The sequence below is a fragment of the Marmota monax genome, unplaced genomic scaffold, assembly GCF_021218885.2.
Source record: "Marmota monax isolate L192 unplaced genomic scaffold, Marmota_monax_Labrador192_F-V1.1 WCK01_AAM20220418_F8-fsc00078, whole genome shotgun sequence".
In the NCBI taxonomy this organism is placed as follows: Eukaryota; Metazoa; Chordata; class Mammalia; order Rodentia; family Sciuridae; genus Marmota; species Marmota monax.
Window position 1 is genome coordinate 7,403,967 of NW_026694865.1, and position 27,279 is coordinate 7,431,245.

The 27,279-nt window shown below is 33.9% G+C and overlaps 1 protein-coding gene across 11 annotated transcripts in view; it reads left to right on the forward strand.

Annotated features, from left to right (window-relative positions):
• The window catches only part of Herc1 (HECT and RLD domain containing E3 ubiquitin protein ligase family member 1), a 200,628-nt gene that overhangs the window by 102,845 nt on the left and 70,504 nt on the right, over positions 1-27,279 (forward strand). For 7 of the 11 annotated variants that reach the window (XM_058573360.1, XM_058573368.1, XM_058573363.1 and 4 more), the window contains exons 25-34: positions 3,493-3,544; positions 10,949-11,217; positions 13,493-13,708; positions 15,395-15,515; positions 15,742-15,979; positions 16,088-16,284; positions 19,932-20,087; positions 21,649-21,770; positions 22,283-22,393; positions 25,837-26,013. In XM_058573360.1, the coding sequence (XP_058429343.1) occupies positions 3,493-3,544; positions 10,949-11,217; positions 13,493-13,708; positions 15,395-15,515; positions 15,742-15,979; positions 16,088-16,284; positions 19,932-20,087; positions 21,649-21,770; positions 22,283-22,393; positions 25,837-26,013 (1,659 nt within the window). The remainder of the gene's footprint in view (positions 1-3,492; positions 3,545-10,948; positions 11,218-13,492; positions 13,709-15,394; positions 15,516-15,741; positions 15,980-16,087; positions 16,285-19,931; positions 20,088-21,648; positions 21,771-22,282; positions 22,394-25,836; positions 26,014-27,279) is intronic. The other 4 variants (XM_058573364.1, XM_046426504.2, XM_058573362.1 and 1 more) reach the window with 3 other exon arrangements.

A 27,279-nucleotide genomic window follows, 5' to 3' on the forward strand; every position in this document is an offset into this window, starting at 1 on the left:
CACTCCCTGTCTCCCTTGTCTTTATCAGTTTTTACTTTTTATATTCATTGAGCAGTTTCTGTTAGCCTACACTAGGATATAAGCTCTTCAAGGACGGACTTTTTTTTTTTTTTTTTGCAGTTTTATTTGCTGCCGGATCCCAACCATCTGCAATAGTGCCTGACACATAGTAGGGAGTTAGGAAATAGTCTTTGAATTTATGAATTATATTCTAATCTGTTTTGGCAAATTTCTGTGTCCATTAAATCTTTTGTCTTCATTATTTCAGGTTCTTTTTACCCTTTTTCTGACTAGGAGTTCTCACACTGATCTTGCTTTTTCTAGTCTTTCCTTAGACACTGCTACCTAAGATAGAGTTTTTGAAAACACATACCACCAGCAACAGCAGCAGAACCCCTACTTGTGTACTATCTTTCTACTCAAACTTTCAGTGACTCTGTACTATCTATCTAGAAATCAGAGATTCTGGAAACACCATCTGCTTTCTTTTGGAGCCAGTTTTACCCTGTAGTAATCTGTACTTTTGCCACAACAATTCATCTGCCAGACCCCAAATGTATTTCTTGAGCCTCTGCCCAAGTACCACTTGCCTTAAATGTCTTCTAAGTTTCCTTATAAAGTCCTGCCTCTCACTTAAGGACTGGCTAAAATGTCAACTGGTCAGGAAGCTTTTTCCCAGATTACTCACAGTGACTCTGTAGTACTTCCATGACAGTTTGTTAGGATCTCTAATAAGCCATTAACAATTTTCTCATGTAGGACTTACTTATAGAGTATTAATAAACCCTCTAGAAGGACTAGGGTTTTTTTATGTTTTATGTTTTGCCTTTGTTATTTCCTACATTGTGCTTTACGTATTATACATGATCATTAGTTTATTTGAACTGAAATGAAAAATAAAGGAGAATGGGTATAGTTGAAGTGACATGCTTTTTGGAAACAAACAATGAAATCTGACTTAAAATAGACTATGTAGGCTGGGGTTGTAGCTCAGTGGTAGAGCACTTGCCTAACATGCATGAGATCCTGGGTTTGATCTCAGCACCACATAAAGATAAATAAATAAAATAAAGGTATTAAAAAATAGACCATGCTATGGACTTTGACCTTGGCAAGACATTTAACATTTGAGTTTCTTTATCTTTGAAAGGTGGAATAGTACCACCTGGTATACTTGCCTCAACTGTGCTGTTGTGAAGAATAAGTTCAGTAATACAATTTGAACATTTTAAAATTTTAAATTAGGGAAGAAATATCAATGTAGGAGGCTTGAGCTAGATTTAATTACTGATTGTTCTTTAGGTTTTTTTTGTTGTTCATTTAGTTTTTTAAAAACTTTCAAAATGATTAATAACCATATTTTAAAAAAAAGATTGATTTGGGCTGGGGATATAGTTCAGTTGGTAGAGTGGTTGCCTCGCATACACAAGGCCCTGGGTTCAGTCCCCAGCACTGTGTGTGTGGGTGTTCGTGCGTACACACACACACAGATTAATTTGTGAATGGAATAATTAAAAAATGAATGCCATAAAAATGAAAAAGTCAAGAACTAGAGGGAGAACAGATTCCATTGCAGATAAAGGGAGATTCGGGCTGAATTCAGTTTCCAAAAGGCTGGGAAAGATGAGTAGAGCAAGCACTGAGGGCACGATATATATTATCCTTCTAATACTATATAAGGTTTTATAAGATTAACATTTTTATTTTTGATAACCAGTATACTGTTAGCCAGTACCTTGTTTACTCTGAATTGTTAGTGAATGAAATGATTTTTTAAATGACTGAAGTTAAGCAGTTCAATGCTGAAACTGCATTGACTCTCTTTTCTAAATTGTATTATATAAATTATCTATTTTCCTTAGTAAATAGAGAATATCAAACCATTTGATTGACGGTGATCATTCTTATCATCGTTTCTTATTACACCATCTAATCTGTTACCTAAGTCCCTCATGTCTCAAAGGATTTGATTTAGCATATAAGAGCTGGGCATGGTGACAATTGTCTGTAATCCCAGGAACTCTGGAGGCTGAGACAGGAGACTTACAAATTTGAGGCCAGCCTCAGCAAATTAGCAAGGACCTCAGCAACTTAGTGAGACTCTTTCTCAAAATAAAAAATGAAAAGGCCTGGGGATTTAGCTCAATAGTAAAGTGTCCCTGGGTTTAATCTCCAGTACCAAAAAAAGAAGGGGGAAAAGAAAAAGAAGAAGCATATAAGAAATATTTTATAAAAGGATAGATTAGGTGAATAAATTAGGGCTTAAAAAAAAAAAAAGCCTAGTGAGAAAAAAAATAAAGGCCTAGATAAGATTTGCATATTTCAGCACACACGGTATGGTGTTTTGCTCAAGGTATGCTACCAAACCAAAAAAAAAAAAAAAAACAACAACATGGTAAATGATCCACACTGTCTAAAAGGTAAAAACAACCCACTTGTTCAAGAGAAACAGTTATTTCTGGTTTTGAGGCCCAGGCTTGAGTTCTTCTAGAGCAAAGGTACTATGTGAGGAAAATATTTTATTTCATGACACCATGATGCCTTCAGGAGCTATTTGGTTTATCCACCATGAAATGAGAATATGTTTATTTCTGTTGGTATATATGTAGACATGTGAGTAATAACAAAATGTGTTTTATCTACACATGGGGTACATGTATCTGTATGTATGACAAGTGAAGATTTCCTATAGTGAAATTTCCCAAATGGATCTGTTTTGTCACTTCTATAGATTTACTTCTTTGACACCAACTTTTCTGATTGTGTGAGAATACCATTAAAATTGCTAAGATCATAATGTCAGATGCATAAACTTAAACATATATTTGATTAGCTAAGTATGTGGACAGAGTAGACAGATGTTTTACATCCATCACCACCAGGCACACAGAAATATACTTCTTCCTGAAAGCTTTTACTGTTATATTAAGCTGTCAGCATTTTCACCAATTTGAGATTTTTCTATTTTAACAGGTTTAAAAAAATATTTTAAAATCTTCTAAAATACTACCAGATGCTTAGAACTATGTATTTTTATGTTAGTATGGATTAATCAGATAGTCTTTAAAAACATAGCCAAGACTAATTAATGAAAGTTTTAAAAAGAAAGGAAAGGAAAGTATAATTTTATAAAAAGGTTTTGCTGTAGGGACTTTAGGTAACTAGAGAGTATTAATAAGATGATATAATGACTGAAAGAGGAAAGACAAAGATTCCAAAAAACTTTAACAACAGGAAAAACTTCTGCTAATTAATGTGCACCTTGATTTTTTTTGAGTTACTGTCTGAGATATTATGTGCTTGTGCTTTCTTACAGCTGATTATGGTGGGTATTTAGAGACCTTCTGTTAGTCTGACTTGAATCATGAATAATTGAACATTGCTATAATTATATATGTAGGTGTAACACATACATATGTATTATTCTTGTAATTTATTAAATCTTAAAATGCTTTTCACACCTAAAATATATTTATTTTTTATTTTTAATAGAGTGGCAGACGAAATGTTGATTTGGATTTGGCATCATCTCATAGAAAAAGAGGTAAGCATTAAGAAAAAACCATTAAAATCTGATTAAAGTAGATGGCTGTTTTTATATCTGATGTATTTAGATTTAATTGTCCTTGAAATGTAATTGCCAAAAAATAATTTAGAATCATTTTTTCAGAAGAGTTAAAATGAAGACCATTTTCTTTAAATATATGCCCTTCTAACATCTTCATGCACTTTGCAAAAAAAAAAATGCACTTTTAAAAAGTCCTTAGGAATTCCAAAAACAGCATTCCATTGCAGGGAGAGGAGATTATGTACATAATTTCACATGTTTTAACTTAGTGATAGAGTTTTTATAGCTTAATTTTTAATATTTTTATTGGTTCATTATAATTGTACATAATAGTGGCATTTGTTGTTACATATTCATACTTGCACATGATAGAACAATATAATTTGTTCAGTATTGCTGTAATTTAAATGGTGTTACAGGACTACTCTTTGCTCCTTTCACAATGCAAACAGAAAGTTTCTAGTTTTTTTTCCCCTTTTGTCTTCTTAATATAAAGCATATAATAGATTAACTGATGATTCAAAAAATAGAAAGTAACTTTACCACAAGGAACAACTTTTAGTGTTATCAAGAAGAAATTCTTATCTTGATGACATTGTTAACTCATAAGCAAATAGAGCAAAAGAACAGAGTTTTAGATAATATAAATCTGAGGATAACTAAAAACTCTCTTATTATTTTCTGTTAGCTAGGGCTCTTACTTAAAATTGTTTATACTGTGGTTGTGAAAATGTGAAATGTTAAAATTTGCCACAGGTGGCAGTTTTCTAAAAGCTTATGAAGAAAACATGTTTTCCATGATATTAAATAATTTGTGTTTCAAAATGAAATCTTCTTGATAGCTTCCCTGGCACATTGTTAGGTTTCTTCCCCATAGTGGTGGGGGGAGGGGGGAAGAAAAGTAAAAGAGAAATGAAGGAAAACTGAGGAATGAGGGAAAGAAACTAATGATTTTCTTCTCTTTTGTATATGTAACTTAGAAGAAGAGATGTTACTTCTGTAGACTAAAATTGGGCAATATTTTATATTTAATTCCAACTATAATTCAGAGAATGATTTTTCTAAAATGTTAGGAATAGTATGAACCAAAGCTGGTGCTAGTCTTTTTGAGATTGTAACATATTAAAGCTCCTGGGTTTCTAAAAAAGATCACAAAGTATTTTTTTAAAAAATTTTAATATTTATTTATTTATTTATTTTTTAGATGTAGATGGACACAACACAATGCCTCTATTTTTATGTGGTGCTGAGGATCGAACCCGGGTCTTGCCTGTGCTAGGCGAGCGCTCTACCGCTGAGTCACAATCCCAGCCCACAAAGTATTTTTAATAACAGAGAAATTATATTAATGTAACGTACAATATCCACTTTATTATTTTTTTAACTATGAAAATTGACAGTTCACTTGATTTGGGAATTAAATTTTTGAAACAATCTTTTCTAATTTTGTTTAGCTCAGGTGACTGTTGCTAAAAATTCCATGTTAGTTATAAATGCATACCATTTGATAGTAGAGAGAAAATGGTTGCAGACTTGCTAACTACCATAAGGGATCTAACCTGTAATTTAATAAGAGTGCCCTGTTAATCGTATTTATACCAATAAGTAGAAGTCTATGGGCTACAATTATTCTTTGTTCTTGAACCTTTATAATGATTATGGAAATATAAATTTGAGATTTAATCCCTGTTAACCGTATTGGCATGTAGCAACATGATATCTTTTGAATAAGCAAAGTGGCATCTTTTTTAAAAATGTTTTTTGTTGTAAAATACTATTATTTTTTAAAAAATTTTTATGTAGCACTGCTGAGGATTGAACCCAGTGCTTCACTTGTGCTAGGCAAGTGCTCTGCCTCTGAGCTATAGCCCCAGGCCCTGCAAAGTGGCATCTTTATCTTCAGAGTAGCCTAAGTAATTTGAGTGTGGATAACTTAGGAGGAGGGAATATAACATTTTAAACTACTGTCCTAGAGTTTCTGTCTGTTCACATCTCTAAACAATTATCCTAAAACTAGGTATAACCTCATTGTAGTTCTAAATACATATACATAAATTAAGTCATTAATTTCATTAATTCATTTAATTAAGTCCATCTTCTTCACAAAGCTCAAGGTGGTATTAGTACCTATTAACCTGTTGGAATTTGATTTTATTTTGCTGAAAACAGAAAAGCAAATAGAGGACCTCATGGAAAGGTTTTGTTTTGTTTTGTTTTGTTTCTCTTAAATACCCATTTAGAAAGTTATAATGGAGAGGCAAACTGTATATTTTCACTGTATCACTTAATGTAATACCAATTTATTGTAATAATCATCCCATTTTAATATTCCTCCAGAAAAATTTTGCTGATGATTTTGATCTAAGGACAGGTAAAAGTAGAAGCGCTATTTTAGGAAGGTTAATAAAAATAGTTACTTTTCAATTTTATAGAACCCTAGAATTTATAGATTAAACAATGAAAATGTACACTGTACCTTTCTTTTTCTTATTATAATGAATTTCTTTTTTTTAATGTTTGTTTTTTAGTTTTAGATGAACACAATATATTTATTTTATTTTTATGTTGTGCTGAGGATCGAACCCAGTGCCTCATGCATGCCAGGCAAGCACGCTACCACTTGAGCCATATCTCCAGCCTCAAATTTTTTTTGTTGTTATTGAAGACCTTTATTTTATTTATTTATTATATGTGGTGCTGAGAATTGAACCCAGCGCTTCACACATGCTAAGCAAGTACTCCACCACTGAGCTACAACCCCAGCCCTATAATGAATTTTTTTTCTTTTAAAAAAACATTGAAAATACATTTAGAAGGCTATACTTTCAAAGAAATTTTTAAAATCTTGTATATTTAATGATTGTCCTTTGGCCACAGTACTTTGTTTTTGATTTTGTGTTTTTCATGTTTGTTTGTTTGTTTTGCTTTAAATGGTGGTAAAATAAATCATTCTATTTTTCTTTGAGCAAATGAACCTGCCAAGTCTTAAAACTGGGGCCAAATTGTTAGGTGTTCTAATTCTTATGTGAGCCATGAAGGACAGATAACTGACCAAGTGAGAATTCTTTCAATATTTTGAGGAAGAAATGTACAATTTTTTCTTCACATAACTTCTGTATTTATTAATTTCAGTGGTCCCAACTTAACTAAAAGACTGATAAAAGGAATAGGAGAGAGATGACAAGGTTTAATTGTATGTTGTTTACTGAAATTCAATGGGTGTATAAATGACAGTGCTTATATGAATGTTTTCAGCTGCTCTTATCATGCCTCTAAAAAACTCCTTGAAAGGATATATGGACATTCTCAGTATTTTGCATTGGGGATACTAAAATTTGTGTTATTAATCCAAGATTACCTCCTTTTTTACCTCTTACTCCAGCTAGCTTATCATCCAAGAAAGCAAATGTGGTAGAAAGCAGCAGAGCAATGTGAGCAAATACTTTCAGCTTGATGACCTTGATCAGCTTTTTAGAGGCATCAACACTAAATTCTAGGCCAGGTGCCCATAGTTCCAGCTATCTGAGACAGGAGGATGGCTTGAAGCCCAGGAGTTTCAGACCAATGAGGACAATTTAATTTTCATAAAAGCTATCAACGTTATTGAAAAAATTTGACAAATTTGTTGGTATTTGGTAATCTAATAAATACTTAAGAGAATTACTGCTTTTGAGCAAAACTGAGTTGCTTCTTCATAGAAAGACAGTACCTTTATACAGATATTTGATTTTAGTTTTCTTACTTAAGCTGAAGCTGTGAAATGAAAAATGCTGGGATATCAAAGCAATAATTTAAACATTATTAGAAATCTTCTAAGTTAAAGTATGGTTTGATTTTCCCCCAGGTCTTTAAATATATAAATATAATAGTGTTAAGATTTTATTGCTGAAAAAATACTAGAAATGTTTATCAACATGCGTGTTTCATGGTAAAAACATTTATGGGTGAAATGCTGTTTTATCTGTGCATTTCAAATTAGATTATCTAAAGAAGAGCAAATGTAAATATTATCTCCTGTATCAAATTTCTCCTTTTGTTTTCTGATTCTTGTATGGTAGTGTATTTACTCCTTTTTGGCCAGTTGAGCCCCAGAAAAAAGAAGATCTTCAAGCAAGTACATGATGGCATGTTTAATTTTTTTCCCCTTTTAGCTTGCCTACATATTTTATGATTTATAAAGTATGTATTGCAGCTCTGCCATGTTCATTTTGAAAATTCCATTTAAGAACCAAAGTTGTAAGGACAAGTAAACAATCTAAAAAATTTCTTGTTGGACCTTATATTTTCATGTAGACTCTGAATTAATATTAAGTAAGAATTGGGCTTAGTCTCAATTACTGTGTAGAAGCTTTCGATATGCTTTCAGATATAATATTTTCTATATTCAGATAAAACAGTAAATTACTACATTATTATGCTTTTTTTAAGATTAACATTCTTTACCATTTCCATGCTTCTAAATTTTTGTGTTTCAGAGTATTTTCAATGTCAGACTCAATATTTTGGTGAGAATTGTTTTATTTATCCTAATGCTTTTTTATGGTGTCTTTCCTGTTCTTTCTTATATTTTATTCATACAGTGTTTTACTTGAGTTATACACCTAATAAATTTTATTCTCTGAATTAGGGGCCGGCAAACTATAGCTAGTAGATCAAGTCTGGCCTTCCACCTGTTCTTGTAATCCAGGGACATATAATAGTCATTTGTTTATGTGTTATCTGTGATTGCTTTCACATTGCAAGGGCAGAGTTGAATAGTTAAGGCAGAGACCTTTGTGAGCCCACAAAGCCTAAAGTGTTTAATATCTGATCTCTTACAGAAAAAGTTTGCTGACCCCTGTTTTAAAGTGCAAAGAAGATTTAGTTTGGGGTACAGTCAGCTATTCCATAGAATGTTTTGGTATATACAAAAGCAATTCACTATTGGTAGATCCATTGAACTTTAATGGAGCTAAGCAATTAGAGTTTTCATGGGTGAGTGAGTTGGTTAATAATAGGAATATAAGTCAGGCACAGTGGTGCATGCCTATAATTCCAGCTATTCAGGAGGCTGAGGCAGGAGAATCTCAAGTTCAAGGACAGGAAGCAACTTAGTGAGACCCTATATCCAAAAATGGCCAGGGAGGGGCGTTCCAGGACATAGCTCCTGGTAGAGTTCCCCTAAGTTGAATTCCTAGTTGAATACCTTGAAAAACAAAACCCCCAAGAATATAAAAAATAGTCTTTCATAGAATTAATAAATTAGTGTTATCAGAAGATCAGTTTCTTTTAGCGTGTATCCTTGATTGAGAAAACTTGACTAGATAATCTTTAAAAGATGTCTTTTACTTCTGTGGTTCTAATGTTAGCTCAAATGTTAGCTCATTGTACATTGTTTTTGTTTTGAAAAGTATCTTGTAAATATTGGAAAACAAAAAAAAGGTTTTATTCTGAAATTTGTTACTTAATAAAACAACCTCATTGCAGGGACCACAAACTGTCCTTTGTAAACTAAGGCCAAATATTGCTTTTGAATTTGGGAAACTTAAAAAAAGTGAAAAACAAGTATTTTTTTTTAATTAGCCTCTGCTTTACTTAAAAATATTTTAATATATTATACCTCTAACATTATTGTTTGTATTTTTATTCCTTTCTATGTTATATGAAAAACTTTTCAACACATGTAATTTGGAAAAATTTTCAGATTAATTGTTATTTTTATGTTCAGCAAAACTGAAAATTAAACATTTTTTTAATCTTAAGAATTCTTGCTAAAACATAGAAGGCAGTAAAACCATACGTTCTTTTCCAGTCTAAATAATGTAAATAATTCTGCTATGATATATATAATAGTTGCTTCATAATATTAGCTCCCTATTAGGATTTTCTGTGTCTGATATTGAAGTTCCAAGATTTAACGGATGACAGTACAGTAATTCAAAAATAATATTGTACATTCAATATTGTGTAAGTTTCTTTTCTCTCTGGGCATTAATGTGTTTAAGTAGTCATCTTTCTAAAGTTTTGCATCTAGTATTGTAACAAACATAATTTTTGTCATAAATATTTTATTGGGTGCTTAAAAGTGAATTCCTAATAAAGAAATATAGTATATTCACATAATAGGATATTATGTTCAAAAAGATGAAAACTGACTACATAGAGTAATTTGGATGAATGTTAGCAATATTTTATTGAATGAAAAGATTATGTCCAAAAAGATTACATAAAATTATACCTTAGGGTTTTTTTTAGCAAGGAAAAAACAACTAAAAGTAAATACTCATCTTAGAAGCACATAAAAATAAAATTCAAAACAGTAAAAGCAAGAGAATGATAAACCTAGGCTTAAAGGAAAAAAATAAGGAGGAGAAGTTTTTTGGAGAAGAAACAGATACAAGTTACTGTTAGTTTTCTAATTATTATGTTCTCAAGTGTTATACATAAATATATAAGTACAAAAGTGGGCCATGCATGGACCAATGATGAGAGTATCTAATGAACCAAGGATTATGATTAATAAAATTCACGTACCTGAGATTAATTAAAGACAAAGGTGTGCAAGAATTGGACATTTGTACATATTTATTTAAAACAAATTTTAGCATATGACTTAGACAGTTGCTCTTGTGCTCAAACATGTTAACATTTTGATGTCTAATGAAAAGATTTTAGCTTTAAAAATGCCCATTAGCAGAACTATGGTATTATATTTAGCAACTATTATGATGCCATTTGGTAGTTTTATATAGGTATCATGTTATAGTAAATCTCATGTATTCTTGTTTGTGAAACTTTGCTTCCTCTATATAGAAGTTTCACAACTTGCACTTGACTAGTTAGTGAGTGTCAATTATGTTAACGAAACCTAAAGGGTTGATGTTTATATCTCCCTGTTGTGTAAGTTTACTTGCCCTTCTGTATTCATTTTTTGGTAATGTTTCATTGCAGATATGTAAATATTTTGTGCAGTCTTAACTTTTGCAATGATAATGTTAAATTAGATGAAATCCCATTTCAAATAGGTTTTATCAGCAGTGTCCTAAGTGCATAGTTCCTGATCTGGTTTAATACTGCAGAGCCTTTTAAGTTAAGCATTTTGAGAGCAGCTTCTGCCTTTCTTTTTCTTGTGGCAGCGTGTTGCTAAAGCGCTTTTAGAAATCCTAGTACATCAATAGGGCTTTCCCTTTATTTTCTTACATTGCTCTAGTTTTTGTTTGTTTGTTTGTTTGTTTTTTTAACCAAAGCATTTTGCTCAGATTCATTTAATGCATGCAAGTATTCAAACATGAGTATCCATTTCTCACCAGTTGGTATGGTAGTAGCACTCAGCCCTCATCTAGTTTCAGAATGTATGCTTTACTTGAGTGCCATTGATGCATGTTTGTCGTTTGTTTATAGGTCCTATGCATAGTCAATTGGAATCCCTGAGCGACTCTTGGGCTCGCCTGAAACACAGCAGAGACTGGTTGTATAACTCCTCTTACTCCTTCGAGTCTGATTTTGACCTTACCAAGTCTTTGGGAGTTCACACATTGATTGAAAATGTTGTAAGCTTTGTGAGTGGAGATGTGGGGAATGCCCCAGGTTTTAAAGAGCCAGAGGAAAGTATGTCTACAAGTCCTCAGGCCTCCATCATTGCAATGGAACAACAGCAGTTAAGGGCGGAAGTAAGTCTTTGATATTTACTCTTCATTAGAGACTCTGGAAACTTACTGAACCACTAAGTGTACACTTCTAGGAAAAACGTTTCTTCTTCTATTCCTACCTGTCCCTTTCATTCACCTGAGATTTTTCTTTTTTAAATAGTACTGGGGATTGAACATAGGGGCACTGTATTCCTAAACTATTTCGCAGCCTTTTTTATTATTTAAGATAGAATCTGATGAAGTTGCTGAGGCTGGCCTCAACCTTGTTATTCTTGTACCTCAGCCTCCCAATTGCTGGGATTATAAGTATACCCCACCATGCCCAATGTCTCATCTGAGCCTTTTGACATCCTTTCTTAACTTAAAAAAACAAAAACAAAAAACAAACAAAAAAACCCAAAACCAATATTTTCTTTGAATTGGACAAAAGTGCATTTTTTAAAGTTGTCATTTTCTAGAATAAGATACTGTAATCATAAGTCTTCACTGGTCTCCTAGAAATTAGGGTTAAATTGGCTGGTGACCATAGGGACCTGCCACTCATAGCTTCCATTTTTGACCCATTTGTTCCCATTTAAATTAGACCTCTAGTTTATATTAGAACCCCATAATAATTGTTATAGGCAAAATCCACTGGTAAAATTAGTGAGGAAAATTTGAAGGAGACACAGAATGTTTGCATAGATACAAAAATTATCCCCTCACACAAATATTTATTAATTTTTGTGGTTTTGACTGACCACAGATTCTTGATATTCCTTCCTCAACTAGATAGAAATTAATTCCCCCAACCCCATGCTTGAGGGTGGGCTGGACTTAGTGACTTTTTTCTAACAAAAAGTGTGGGAAGAGAAACAAATAACTTTATGTTGCAGAAACCTGGAAGATATCTCCTTAACTAAGTAATCAAGATTAACATCTCCAAGCCTTGATGTGGTGGCACACACCTGTAATCCCTGCAACTCAGGAGGCTGAGGCAAAAGGATTACAAATTTGAGGCCAGCCTCAGCAACTTAGTGAGGGTCACCTACCTTTAAGCAACTTAGTGAGAACCTATCTCAAAATAAAAATAAAAAGGTCTGGGAATGTGGCTCAGTGGTAGAGCACACCTGGGTTCAATCCATCCCCTCCCCAAATATTATTAACAGGAGAAATAAGTCTTATTGCTATCATGTACCCTTAATATAAAATGAGAACATTTTAACTGTATGGTTTTCTTACCCCAAATCCCTAACTGTAGTCTAATCATGAATGAAAAATGAGGGAAAGCTAGGGGCTGGGAGGTGGCTCAAGCGGTAGCGCGCTCGCCTGGCATGCGTGCGGCCCGGGTTCGATCCTCAGCACCACATACAAAAACAAAGATGTTGTGTCCGCCGATAACTAAAAAATAAATATTTAAAAAAAAAATGAGGGAAAGCTAAATTTAGGGTCATCCTATCCTATAAGATACAGGAACAGTACTTCCAAACTGTCAAGTTCATGAAAAAATAAGGAGAAAAAAGTGTGGGGAAAAAAGTATGTCACAGACTAATGGAATATTAAGAGGACATGACAACCAAGTGTAATGTGGTATTCAGATTGGATTCTGGAAAAGAAAAGTGGCATTAGGGGAATGAAGTCTAAATAAAGTCTGTAATTAATAGTATTATACCAATATTAATTTTGAACTTTTGACAATTGTACCAAAGTTATATAGAGTATTAGAAATAGGGAAGCAAGGGGAAGGATATACAGGAATTCCGTGTACCATCCTTACAACTCTTTTGCAAATCTAAAGTTATTTCAAAATAGAGTTTTAAATTTTCTTTTAAGAAGTGGAATAGGCTGATTGATTATTGTGGTGGATAGTCCAGTACAACATAGGAAAGATAGAGGCAGAAGTTCAAGAGAACCACAGAGAAATCATTCAGAAACACTTCTAATTCTTGAGTTAAGGAAATAGTCATTCTGATTAACCTTGTTATTATCTACTTTACCTGTTCTAATAATACTACCTTAAAGTTTTGAAACCTGGGTTTAATCCTTGCACCAAAATAACCAACCAACCACCCAAATCTACTACTCTTCCTCTTATACCTTATAGTCTCTTTTATACTGAAGTGTTTATAGAGATTTTAGAGATATCTTAATTAAAGAAAAAACCAGCAATAATAAATGGAATAATAATAATAAATAATTATTATTCCTAGGAAATGTCAGACTTTTCTTTGTGCTAAATAATATGTTGTCAATGGCAAATAATTTTTTTTATGTCTGAATTTAAGAAAGATCTCTAAAATATATTCTTTTCCTCAAGCTTCGTTTGGAGGCACTTCACCAGATCCTTGTTCTGTTGTCTGGGATGGAGGAAAAAGGTAGCATCTCACTGGTAGGAAGCAGGTCGAATTCAGGCTTTCAGTCGTCCACACTGCTCACATCTGTGAGATTACAGTTTCTAGCAGGGTGTTTTGGTTTAGGCACTGTTGGACACACAGGAGCCAAAGGAGAAAGTGGCCGCTTGCATCACTATCAGGTAGGTGACCCTTTAACAGTGTATTCAAATTTTAATTATCTTTTTATAAAGCCAATTTAATAATGTAAACTTTGTGGTGTTTATAATTGAGATTTTAAAAATATCTTTTAAATTTTTAAAATATCCCATTGATTTAAGTAGTGTGTTTGGGATTAAGTGAGCCATATTACTGTTGTACTTTCGGGTTCTTTCCCGGTTCAGTTTCATTAATCTTTATTTATTTATTTATTTTTTATTTTTTTATTAGTAGCTCTTGACATATCATACTTCATACATTTGATTCAAGTGGGTTATGAACAACTAGATCTAAGTTGAGATAGAAGTTAGAGTTTGGGAAGATGGGTTTCAGTAGTTTACATTTTAGATCTGATTATTTTACCTAGTTTCTCTGATTCCTTTTATAGTTTTTAAAAATGTAATCTTTATGTCATATTTAGAGGGGAAATTACTTTATGGGAGAGGAGAAGGATTATACAGAATCAAGAATTAGCAAGCACTGCCAGGTATTGTGGTGCATGCCTGTAATTCCAGTGACTTAGGCAACTGAGCCAAGAGGATTGCAAGTTTGAGGTTAGTCTCAGCAACTCAGAAAGGCTCTAAGTGAAAAATAAAAAGGGCTGGAGTTGTGGCTCAGTGGTTAAGTGCCCTCGGATTCAATCCCTGGTACCCTTTCCCCACCAAGAAAAAAGAATTAGCAAGCATTTAAAATTTGATTTAGGGCTAGGGTTGTAGCTCAGTGGTAGAGCCCTTGCCTTGCAGGCATGGGAACACTGGGTTCAATCCTCAGCATCACATAAAAATAAATAACTAAAATAAAGATATTGGGTCTATCTACAACTAAAAAAAAATTTTAAATTCAATTTATTATAAATCTTTCATATGCTGAAAGTACTTAAAACCACTATAGGGGGGCTGAGGTTGTGGCTCAGTGATAGAGCACTTGCCTAGCATGCGTGAGGCACTGGGATCCATCCCCAGCATCACATTAAAAACTAAATAGGGCTGGGGTTGTGGCTTAGTGGTAGAGCACCTGCCCCGCATGTGCACGGCCATGGGTTAGATCCTTAGCACCACATAAAAATACATAAAATAAAGGTATTATGTCCAACTACAATTAAAAAATAAATATTTTTAAAAAACTAAGTAAACAAAATAAAGGTATACACAATGGAATATTACTCAGCATTAAAAGAGAATAAAATTATGGCATTTGCAGGTAAATGGATGGAATTGGATAATATAATGCTAAGTGAAGTAAGCCAATTCCCAAAAACCAAATGCCGAATGTTTTCTCTGATATAAGGATGCTGATTCACAATGAGGATGGGAGGGGAGCATGGGAGGAATAGACAAACTCTAGATAGGGCAAAGAGGAGGGAGGGGAAGGGAGGGGGCATGGGAGTAGGAAAGATGGTGGAATGAGATGGACATCAATACCCTAAGTACACATATGAAGACATGAATGGTGTCACTCTATGTTGTGTACAACCAGAGATATGAAAAATTGTGCTCTATATGTGTAATATGAATTGAAATACTTTCTGCTGTCATATATAACAAATGAGAATAAATTAAAAAGAAAACCACTATAGGGCCCTGGAATAGACCTGGAATAAACATTATTACTTCTTGATGCAAAAAGGTATTATTGTGAGTATAAAACATAAATCTTTATATGTAATTCAGGATGGGATCAGAGCAGCTAAGAGAAATATTCAAATTGAAATCCAGGTGGCTGTGCATAAGATTTATCAACAGTTGTCTGCTACCCTGGAGAGAGCCTTGCAAGCAAATAAGCATCACATTGGTAAGTTAAATATAAGATGCAAGAATGCATTTTGGCCTGAGGTATGGTAGGTAGTTACGGTCTATATTTTATGTTTAATATTAGTAGGCTGACATTAAAAAATAAATATTTGAACATGTAATGGTATTTTATATTAGTATTTACATTTTGGAAAAAAATCATTTTAATAAATGCTTTGTTTACTTCAAAGGAGATTCTTAACTATCTCTCTCTCATTTTTTTTTAGAAGCCCAACAGCGTCTCCTTTTAGTTACAGTATTTGCCTTGAGCGTTCATTATCAACCCGTGGATGTTTCTTTGGCAATTTCCACTGGTCTGCTAAATGTATTATCACAGTTATGTGGCACAGACACCATGTTAGGACAGCCCTTGCAGTTATTGCCAAAGACAGGTGTTTCCCAGCTTAGCACAGCTTTGAAAGTGGCCAGTACAAGGTTGCTCCAAATTCTAGCCATCACTACAGGGTAAGTACTAAAATTTCTTGGTAGTATTACGTGGAGCCTTGTCTTTCCACATTTTTCACAATGTTTGCCATTCTGTGTTCTTACCACTTATTTTTTTATTTCTTGTAGGACCTATGCTGATAAACTAAGCCCCAAGGTAGTTCAATCCTTGTTGGATCTACTTTGTAGTCAGTTGAAGAATTTATTGTCCCAAACTGGTGTACTACTTATGGCCTCTTTTGGAGAAGGGGAAGGAGAAGAGGGTGAAGAAGAAGAAGAAAAAAAAGTTGATTCCAGTGGAGAAACTGAGAAGAAAGATTTCAGAGGTATCATAAGTCTTTTTCTCTGTCATTACTTAACAAATATTAATTGAATCTTTTTTGTGCGCATGTGATAAGAATGTAGACTTCCTTCCATTGTAGGTTATGAAAAGATTTTTATTTGTTCATTTATAAACCCCTTTTCTCTCCAAATATGTATGTTTTAGATGAGCTTCTGATTGAACCTCCTTAGAGTCTATTCACTCTGCTGTTGCAACCTACTGCCCTTACACTAGGTTTAGCCATTCCTTGGCTGTCCAGGCTCAGAATCTAGATTTTTAGTGACCAATTTCCCCCAGGTTAAGTATTGCCTAGTGGGAGATGGTGTGGGATTGGGGGTGGGAGGAGGTAGACTCAGATATTTTCTTATCCTTTGACCCTGACACACTCTTTTTCACCATAGTCCTACCCTAAATGGTTCCTTGGAATTAAGGGTTAGATATTGGGTGCTGGGTTAAAATCAGAGATTGTTTTCCCCCCTAGCTTCTCTATTCTTTAATCACTAACAGAATTCTTCAACATATTTGATTGCTGACATATTATTTACTCACAGTTTCATAGCAAACACTATTTTAGAAGAACTTATAGATGACATACATCATTTATATAACTAAAGGAATAAAGGTCAAAAATTGTCATTTATTAAAAAATGATTGTAAATCTACCATGACTCATTACCATAACAACTCTGGGAGTCCTTAAAATTCTTTTTTTTGTTTGTTTCAAATTATACTGGAGATTGAACCCAGGGTCTCAAACATGCTAGGAAGAGCTCTACTGTGGAGCTATAGCCCCAGCCCTTATTTTATTTTGAGATATTTTAAGATCCCCAGACTGGCTGTGAACTTGTGATCCTCCCTCCTCAGCCTCCTGAGTACCTAGGATTATAGGTATGTGTCACTGTTCCTGGCTTTTTTAAGTCCTTTCTAAATTAGGTGGATAGACAGAGGGAAGCAGCTAGTTAGTTAACCATTCTCTTCCCCAATTCTGTCAATTGTCAAATAAGATTAATTATCTCTCTGAAGATTGCTGTGAGGATTCAATAACCTAATACATGTAAAGCAGTGTCTGGGACATTGTGAAAGCTCAGTGGATATTAATTTTAATATTGGAATATGGTAATAAATAATATTAGAAATTAAATAGAAATGCTATTTAAATCATTAATATTGTTGTTGATTTATGGGCAGATAGAAAGAGGAAATACCCTTGGGTTGCAAAATGATAAAGCCTTAGCTCTGACCTCGTGGACTTTCCAGGGTACAGAGGGAGGCAAGCTTGTAAACAGGTAATTATAGTGTATTACAAGATATTCAAAAGAAATATTTAAATTTCAGAAGTCAGAATGTAGGAGGATATTAAAGGTTAAGGACCAGTTTTTCAGTTTCAAAGGCTAAATCATGGCAAGCTCCTTTTTTCTGTTGATATACAGTTATAGTCCTTACACAAAGAGCTATGAGAAAGTGAAAGCAAGGTTTTCCTGCCACCACCTGCTTTCCTGAAATCCAGTGAAGGAGAAAGGGTTGTTAAGGTAACAGGTTCTATTTTACTGCTGAGTAATATTCCATTGTGTATATATACCACATTTTCTTTATCCATTCATGTACTGAAGGGCATCTAGGTTGGTTCCACAGTTTAGCTATTGTGAATTGTGCTGCAATAAACATCATTACCCTAAGTACATGTATGAAGACACAAATGGTATGAATATACTTTGTATACAACTAGAGATATGAAGAATTGTGTTCTATATGTGTAATATGAATTGTAATACATTCTGCTGTCATAAGAAATTTGAATAGAAAATTTTAAAAATAATTTTAAAAAACAGGTTCTCACCAGTCTGTGCTGAGTCCTGCACAAGAAAGAAGATATGCAGTTACTTAGCCTATAAAGCCTACATAAAACTGGATCCTTCCATGTCCAGTAAAGAGAGAAACAGTTCTTTTGTGACTGAATCTTAGCGCGTGTGACAGAGTTTGTGTCCCTTTCTCTCAGTTATCCTAGCCAGAAGGCCATTGGATCCTTTCGTATTTATGGAGACAACTAGGTATAAGACTGACTTTAGTCAGCAGGGGCTAGGCATTCAGAGGCGGGCTGCCCAGATATTAATAAGCTCCAATCTTTCTAAATAAAATAATTAAAAGGAAGGTATAGCCTTCATTTAAAATGTAGTATTGACACTGAAACACAAACTATATCATCAGCTTTTATTGACTAGCTTTATATTTAAGGTCTCCAGGCTTATGTTTTATTCCAGAAATACTTTCTGGCAGTAGGAGGTAGAATGCAGACTTCATAAAGGGATTTACCCAGGGCCCTCTGCTGAGAGAGAAGTCTTCATAAAAGAGGTAGCTTTTTAACTGGATTTTGAAGGAATGTATAGGGACAAGCTTGGAGTGAGATATGTGGATAACTGGGGCAGGTTAATACTTTTGTATTTTTCAAACTAATACAAAAAAATATTCACTTAACATTTGGGTAAAGAAGAGGCAGGGTTCTATTTGGAGGAAATATAGAGAAGAGTTTGTGGGGTTTTTTTCCCTGTAATTATCCTCAGCACTTTATTCCTGTCATAGCCTTGCATACCTACCTCAGCAAAACAAAATTTCTTCTATTAGTTGGATGCATCTTTCCGTGAGAGTAGTTTACTTATCTTCTGTTGTCACCATAGCATGCCCCTTGGCAGGAGTCTATTTCCATGACAAGTGACTTGTCAGTGAGTTCTTTAATTCAGCATGTCAGAATCTTCCTGAAAGTTTTATATATATATAAAGCATATTATACATACTATATGTATATAAGTGATATTTTATATGTATTCTTATCTTCAAATTGTTTTAATTTTCCATGTTTTATTATCCCTTGGAGATGGCCATTCTGGCACACTTTTGATTCTATCTCTGTATGAAACTTTGACAGTCTGAGAAAGTGTGAAAGGTGTGTGTGATAAGAAAATGTGGTGTGATACAGGAAGGGAAGATAGTTTTCTGTGGCTTCAAAGTGACAAAAGAGAGACTTGTGCTGATGCCATGGAGAAACTGAGAAGATTGGTTGTTTAAGGCAAGATTGTGTGAAAGGTCTTATACATAGAGTTTGCTCTCAGGCAAAGTAGACTAAGGCTTAGGGATGTGTTTCTTTGTAGAATTTCAGAACAGAAAATCTTTTTTTAAAGGTGTGATAATTTGGTTGGGGAAGGGAAACAAGGGTTTTTTTGAAAGTGTAATTAAAATTGTGAACTTCCTTCCTAATCCACACACACACACACACACACACACATACACACACACTTTTTCATACAAATTCACAGATCATTGTTCTCAAAATTCCATCTAGCAGAACTCTAGATTTGGGTAGGGAGCCATCGTTTTTTAGAGTACCACTTTTTAAAAAATGGGAAAACAAGTATGTATACACATTCTAGCATGCTCATTCTTTTTGTACACTGATGTAAAAGATATTTCATTTGGCTTTTTTTTGTTTTTAAACTTATCTCTATTCTAGTCTTTAAATTTTCAAAAATCATTAGCTTACTGAAAACCTAGATTATGAATCAGATTTGTGCATAGTGCAATACAAATACAAGCTCTGTTAGATATCACTAGTTCCTGTTAACTTTTGGTTATGATGTAAACTTGTTTCTTCATTTTCAGCTGCTCTTAGGAAACAACATGCAGCTGAACTCCATCTAGGGGATTTCTTAGTTTTTCTTCGAAGAGTTGTGTCTTCAAAAGCAATTCAATCAAAAATGGCTTCCCCAAAGTGGACAGAGGTGCTTCTAAATATAGCATCTCAGAAGTGTTCTTCAGGTATGTGCCCCTGGCCTCTATTTTAGAATATTTTTATATATCACATGTATTTTATTAAGAGAATACCAGATTTTAACAACATTGGACATTCAACCTTGATTTCAGAGCTTTTCTTTCTCATTTGATTGAAAGAAAGCTCCAGTTACAAGTGTAAAAAATGATAGAAAATGAATAATAAAAAGTGGCACTGGAGGGGCCTGGGGTTGTGGCTCAGCGGCAGAGCGCTTGCCTAGCACATGTGAGGCCCTTGGTTCGATCCTCAGCACCACATAAAAATAAATAAATCAAGTGAAAGTATTGTGTCCATCTACAATTAAAAAGTAAATAAATATATTTTTTTAAAGTGGCACCTGAGAAAATTGTGGACTTAATCTAGAAAGCTGATTTTATTTGTGCAGATGGTAATATATTCTAAAAATAAGTGATGAACATACTGTTTAATATATAATTTGGTATAGGTTCTGATCTCATTTTTTGTATTTGTCCATTTTCTCTTATCATGATGTGATTTCAGTTACCTTGATTATGCCTTATGAATGTTTGATATCTATGATAGTTCTATACAATAAGTTTAATTGCTAGTTCTTAGTCTAAAGTTTGGTTTATGTACATAGATTATTGACAGGCCTTTCCTAATCTGATTTGTTTTTTAATTGTGATAAATATACATAATATAAAATTTATCATTTTGACTATTTTAATGTACAATTCGGTGACATTAAGTATCTTAGCAATTTTTTACAACCATCACCACTCTTCATTTCCAGAACTTTTTCATTATCTTTAGTGTTTTAAATATGCTAAAACATAACATAACATAATGATGGTCTACAATATGTGTTATTTTACATGTTTATATTCTCACCATAGATTTTCTTAATTAGTATAACATACAACAGTTTTTTTTCCTTTAGTAAGATGAAGTTTATATTGTAAAATCCTAAAATATAAAACTCATATATTTATTTATTTTAAACTGGTTTTATTATAGTTATGTGAATTGTTTAAAGTACATATTTAATCATCAGTATTCCATCTCTACCTTGGCTATCTTTAGAAAAGTACAAACTGCTTACTCTCCATTAATTCTAGCAATCTCTTTGCAACAGTCAAGGCATGAACCTAGGGAGAGGCAATGGGAGGGTACAAATAAGCAAAAACTTTAGAGATTCACAGACATGTTTAAAATTCTGCCTCTACTTGGCAAATTATTACATTCTCTGATCCTATTTCCTCATCAGTAAAATGAGACTACAGGTCAGGGTCCATGAGGATTAATGGAGTAAAAGTGTGTGAAATACATAGTATAGTGCCTGGCATGAGTGGTTATTACAGTGCTTTTCGTGTGTGTGTGTGTGTGTGTGTGTGTGTGTGTGTAAACATGATATTTATATGCATTCATGGGTATAGTATGGGTTCAGGATTCATGTGATGGCAGGTTTAAGTGAAGTTCATTCCACTTATAAATGCTTAGCTGTCTCAGGGATTTTTTCCAAGGAGATCATTTTAACTTTGAATTTCAGTCACATTGATAATAAGCAAACATCTTTTTTTCCTCTAGGTATTCCTCTAGTTGGTAACTTAAGAACAAGGCTCCTTGCACTTCATGTTCTTGAAGCTGTGCTACCAGCTTGTGAATCTGGAGTAGAAGATGACCAAATGGCTCAGGTTTCCATTTTTAAAGTTAATAGAAAATATTTTACATGTTTGCAACATTATTCACTTCAAATCTAAACTTATATACAGCCTTTCTAGTTATAAAAGTGTCATTTAGTCAGTAGCATAACTTTCACTTTTAACATTGCTTTCTCTGTTATTTCACTTTTAAGGAAGAGAAAGAGAAATTATGAAGTGTGACAAGTAGAGGGATTAGAAATAACTTTAATATCAAAAGGAGAGGACAGTCTGTAGAGTGTCTTACTAGGTTGGGCCTTTAGAGAGAGAAATGTGTGAGGTTGTATAGCTTTATCAGAGGTCCGTATATAATAAGGCAACATAAAGCCTATGTAACCTACTTTCTAGTGTGTCAATGATCTTTCTAAAAGTATATATTTAACTTATAACCACCAAAAATAGCTGCTAGACATTGATATAATCAAACTAGACATGACTTAATATTATAGTTACATTTTTTCTAAAAATACTTAAAATTACTCTTTATAAATTTCATTATCTTTTTTCCTTCAATAAAACAGGTAGTCGAGCGCCTGTTTTCCCTTCTGTCGGATTGTATGTGGGAGACTCCCATTGCTCAGGCCAAACATGCTATTCAGATAAAGGAAAAAGAACAAGAAATAAAATCACAGGTAAGTGATTCTTTCAAAAAGTTATTTTTAGACAGCACAAGGGAATATCCTGTCACCTATCTGTGACGCAGACTCTTCTATGGGACCTTGCTCTATTGGTTATTCCATTTTTCTCTTTCTCTATTCTATCTCCTTCTCTAAAAGAAGAGAAGGAGACAGAATGGAGAAAGAGAAAATGGCCTATCTTTCATTCCCACCCTCCCAAATCACATTTTTTATCCATGAAGCTTTCTTTATCTTCTTTCTTATCCTTCAGTAGTAAGCTTATGCCACTTCCTTGCTTTTTATCTCTTCAACCTAACTGTTTATATTGCAACCATATGCTGAAATTAAACGACAATGGTAAGGTTAATTGCTAAAATACATGTAAAGTTGTTCCTTAGTATTCATGGGAAGTTGGCTTTAGGATCCTCCAAAGATGCCAAAATCAGTTGATACTCAAGTATGGTATCAACTTTATCCTTGAAATACATAGTATTTGCATATAGCCTGTGCATATCCTCCTGATTCTTTAAATCATCTCTAGATTATTTCTAATACCTATTACTATGTCAATGCTATGTAAATAGTTATTATGTTGTAATTTTTAGGGAATGATAACAAGGAAAAAAGTATGTCCATGTTCAATATAGATAGTTTTTCTTTAAAAACAAATTTCAGTTTGTGGTTGGTTGAAACTGTGAATACAGAATATGGAATATAGAGGACCTATTGTATGCTTCTTTATCCCCATTTTACTTGAACTCTGGAAACTGTTGTTTCCAAAGCACTGCTTTTTTGGAATCTGCACATATCTTCCACCAATTCTTGGTTCCCTCTGAAAGTAACTATTCTTTGGTGGCACTTTGACCTTGCCTTTATACCAAAACATTGGTGTTCCTCAGAATTTAATTTCTTAGCTTTTCCATCAGTCTTGTTCATACTCATGACCATTTTCACCTTCATGCATTGCTTTCCAAATTTAAATGCTAGCCCAATGTCTCCCCCAAAGTCCCCCCCCCCTTTTTTTTCCTGTCCCAATTTTTTGTGATGGTACTATTATTCACCTAGTTTTCCAAACCTATGTTCCTGGTAGTTCTAGATTCTCCTAATGTCCCCATCCATGTAGGCTGCACTGATTTTACCTCATAAATAGCTGTTGATTCCACATAACTAAGTCTTTCTCTTAGTTTTCATTATTTCATAGTTTTTCTGCTTTTTTTTTTTCTACTTCAATTCAGTGGCCTCTTAGTCTCCCTTATTGGTGGTTCTTGTATTTAATCTGAATTTTGGTGTATCCTGAGGCCTAGTCCTATGACCTCTTCTGTTTCTCAACTACCACTCTCATTTCTTTTTTTTTTAACATTTTTTTTTTTAGTTGCAGTTGGACACAGTACCTTTATTTTTTATTTTTATGTGGTGCTGAGAATCAAACCTAGTGCCTCATACATGGTAGTCAAGTGCTCTACCACTGGTCTACGACCCCAGCCCTTGTTTCTTTTTCCATATGCAAAGAAAACTTATTTGGACCTGTATGCTATTGATTCTCAAATTTTTAATTCCAGTTCTGGCACTTTCCCTGAATTCTAGACTTATACAGCAACTTATATTAGTCTCACTGCTTGAATAATAGTCTAGTAGTCATCTCATACCCAGTATGTAAGAGTTGTCATTCTTAGTTCTGTCATATCCTGTGCCTTCCCTAGGTTCCCCCATCTTGTAGTTAGTTGCTCAATTAAAAAACCCTAGTAGTCATCCTTGATTCCTCAATTCATATAATCTTCAGGGTCTTCTATTGGCTCCCCTTTAAAATATAACTTGAACTTGCCTATCTCCTTACCTTTTCTGTCATTATCCTATTTCAAGGTTCTGAGATTTCTGGCCTAGATCATACAATATAGCCTCCTATCTGGTCTGCCTGCTTCCATTGTTTCTCTCTATAGTCCATTCTTCACACAGGATCCAAAACAATTTTTTAAAATTGCGAATCAGAGCATATTGCTCCTCTGTTTAAAACACTCCAGTGATTTCTCACTATTCTTAGCATAAAATCTAAAACTTCTTGTCTTTTCCCTTTGCTAAATGGAACTCTGAATAACTTTTCCTTCTTCCTTTTTCATGAACACACAAAACTTGTTCCTTTCTTGGGGCTTTAAACTGGATATGTCCTCTAGATATGATTCAGAAACGTCATACAGTTTTCAACTATAATTATTACTTCTTCAGAGAATCCTTTCCTAATCAATATAGCATAGTTGTCACATATTACTTGTTTTAGTTTCAATGTAGAACTTAGTACCTATTTTTTTTTCCTTTTCTGATTTGTTTTTTTCCTCATTCTTCTAAGGTATAAATTCTATGAGAGCAGAAATTTTTGTCTGTTATCTTATTATATACTGCAAATACAGAGGACCTAATAGAGTGGCCAGCAAAGAGTAGATGCTTAATAAATGCTTATTGAGTGAATTTAGGTTCTCCCTATTTCTTACCTGAACTCTTGCAGCAATTCCCTGATTGTTCTCTTTGCCTTCCTTATATACACCTCTGGTAAAATGATATTGATAAAGTGCTCATCTGATCACAGATCCCTATGTAAGTCATTTGTGCTAGTTCAAACTTAATGTGACTTATAGGGCCTTTCATGATTTTGTTTCTTCTCTTTGTGGGCTTGTTTTCTGTCATTCTTATCCTCTGAACGTTCCATTCTGCTTGCAATGACTTTAAATCATTGAATTCTATGACACCTCCATGCCTTGGCACATGCTATATACACTGCCTGAAGAGCCTTTCTCTTCTTTGGTTATCTGCTTTATGCCTTTTTTTATGGTATTGGGGATTGAACCCTGGGTGCTTTACCACCAAGTTGCATTCCTAGCCCTATTTAATTTTTTATTGTGAAACAAGGTCTTCGGGGCTGTTGTGGCTCAGTGGTTGAACGCTCGCCTAGCATTGTGCACCACATAAAAAGTAAATAAGTAAAATAAAGTTACTGTGTCCAACTACAACTAAAAACATAAAAAAATAAAGTTAAAAAGAAAAAACAGGGTCTTGCTAAGTTGCTTAAGGCCTCACTAAATTGCAGAGGCAGCTTTGAACCTGAATGTCTGGGATTACAGGCATGTGATATCATACCCAGCATTTAATGTGTTTTCATCATTCAGGAGTCAACTCAGAAGCCACTCTCTTTTGAATGCTTACGTTTCCTTCTGAAGCATGGTTAGATACTTATACATGTATGTTTCTACTATACCTATCATGTAACTTCTGTTATTTTCTTACTGCAATACTTACATCATTTGTCTCTCTGTCCCCTAATGGAACAATAACCTCTTGATTGGCAGGAACATGTCCTTACACAGTAACTGGTATTTGGTAGATAATAAATATTTGGGCATAAAAGAGTCATAGAATATAATAGAGATCTGGTTTACTTCAAAATACTGAACCAGCTTCCTTTCTTGTAGAAGCAAGGAGAATTGGAGGAAGAAGATGAGAATCTTCCCATACAAGAAGTATCTTTTGACCCAGAGAAAGCCCAGTGTTGCATAGTGGAGAATGGACAGATTTTAACTCATGGCAGTGGAGGAAAAGGATATGGCTTGGCATCAACTGGAGTAACTTCTGGATGCTATCAGTGGAAGGTACATAGAATTTTAAGCATTTGTTAGCGTTTTGTTTTTTGGTCCCTTTTCCCCAAAATGTTAAAAAGAAAAAAAAAATATGTGGAAGGACTTTCAAATCATTTTGTAAACGATGGTCTATCAATATGTAAGGTGTTATCATAAATGGAAACCAGAAGTGGTTGGATTTATCATTTTGAAATTCTTTAGGTAACTTACCTTTCACAACAAATTAGTACCTCATCTGCTGTTTCATACAGTGTGTAACTCCATAGCCACCCAGGCACTAGAATTTGTTTTTTTCCACTCCTTCTCTTTATTTTTCCCAAATAATGCTCTAACTCTATTATTTTGAGGGTTGTTCTAGTAATCTCCCTGCTACCACTGTGTCAAAGGTCCCCAAGACCACCCTCATATTTAGACATTCATTAGGAGAATTCATGAGATTTAGCATATAGTTGTTCTCATAATTGAGATTTAATATAATGATGTAGTAAGGATATGTAACCTTATGATAAGGGAAGAAAAAGACAGGTACAGTATGGAAGAATCATGTGCTGGCTTTTTTATGTTCTATCCCTCCCATAAGCACAGTATTTCCCCAGCAACAAAAATGCAGCAAGCAACATGTATGTGTTGTTTCAAAGGAATCCCCATTAGAGACTCAGAGCCCAAGGTTTTTCTGAGGATTGGTTATATTTGTCATATTTTACCTGATGTACCAAAATTCCAGACTCCGAAAAGGAAAGCTGGTGTTCAGTGTAAACCACATTGTTTTTTTTCAAATGCTGTAGGCCCATGAGCAACCTTTTCATTTAGAAAAGTTTCTTATCAGTGTAGGAAACTATTTACAGTTGATTTCACAGATACTAGCCAAGGATTGCTATTGCATTCAGGCCTTTGTATTTTTTATTTTTTTATTTTTATTTATACAGAATAGTAGAATGTATTTTGGCAGAATATACATACATAAAGTATAACTTATAATATTAGTTATAAGTATAACTTACAATAAGAGGACCCACTCTTGTGGTCATACATGATGTGGAGTTACACTGGGTAGTGTATACAAATATGAGACTAGGAAAGTTATGACCAATTAATTCTGTCTTTCCTATTCCCCTCCCCCATTCCCTTCCTTTTGTTACCCTTTGTGTAGTCTAATCTATTTCTATTATTCCCCTCCCCAACTTCCCTTGTTTTGGGTTAGCATCCACAAATCAGAAAGAACATTTGGCCTTTTTGCAGGGGGAGGGGGGATTAGTTTATTTCACTTAGCATGATATT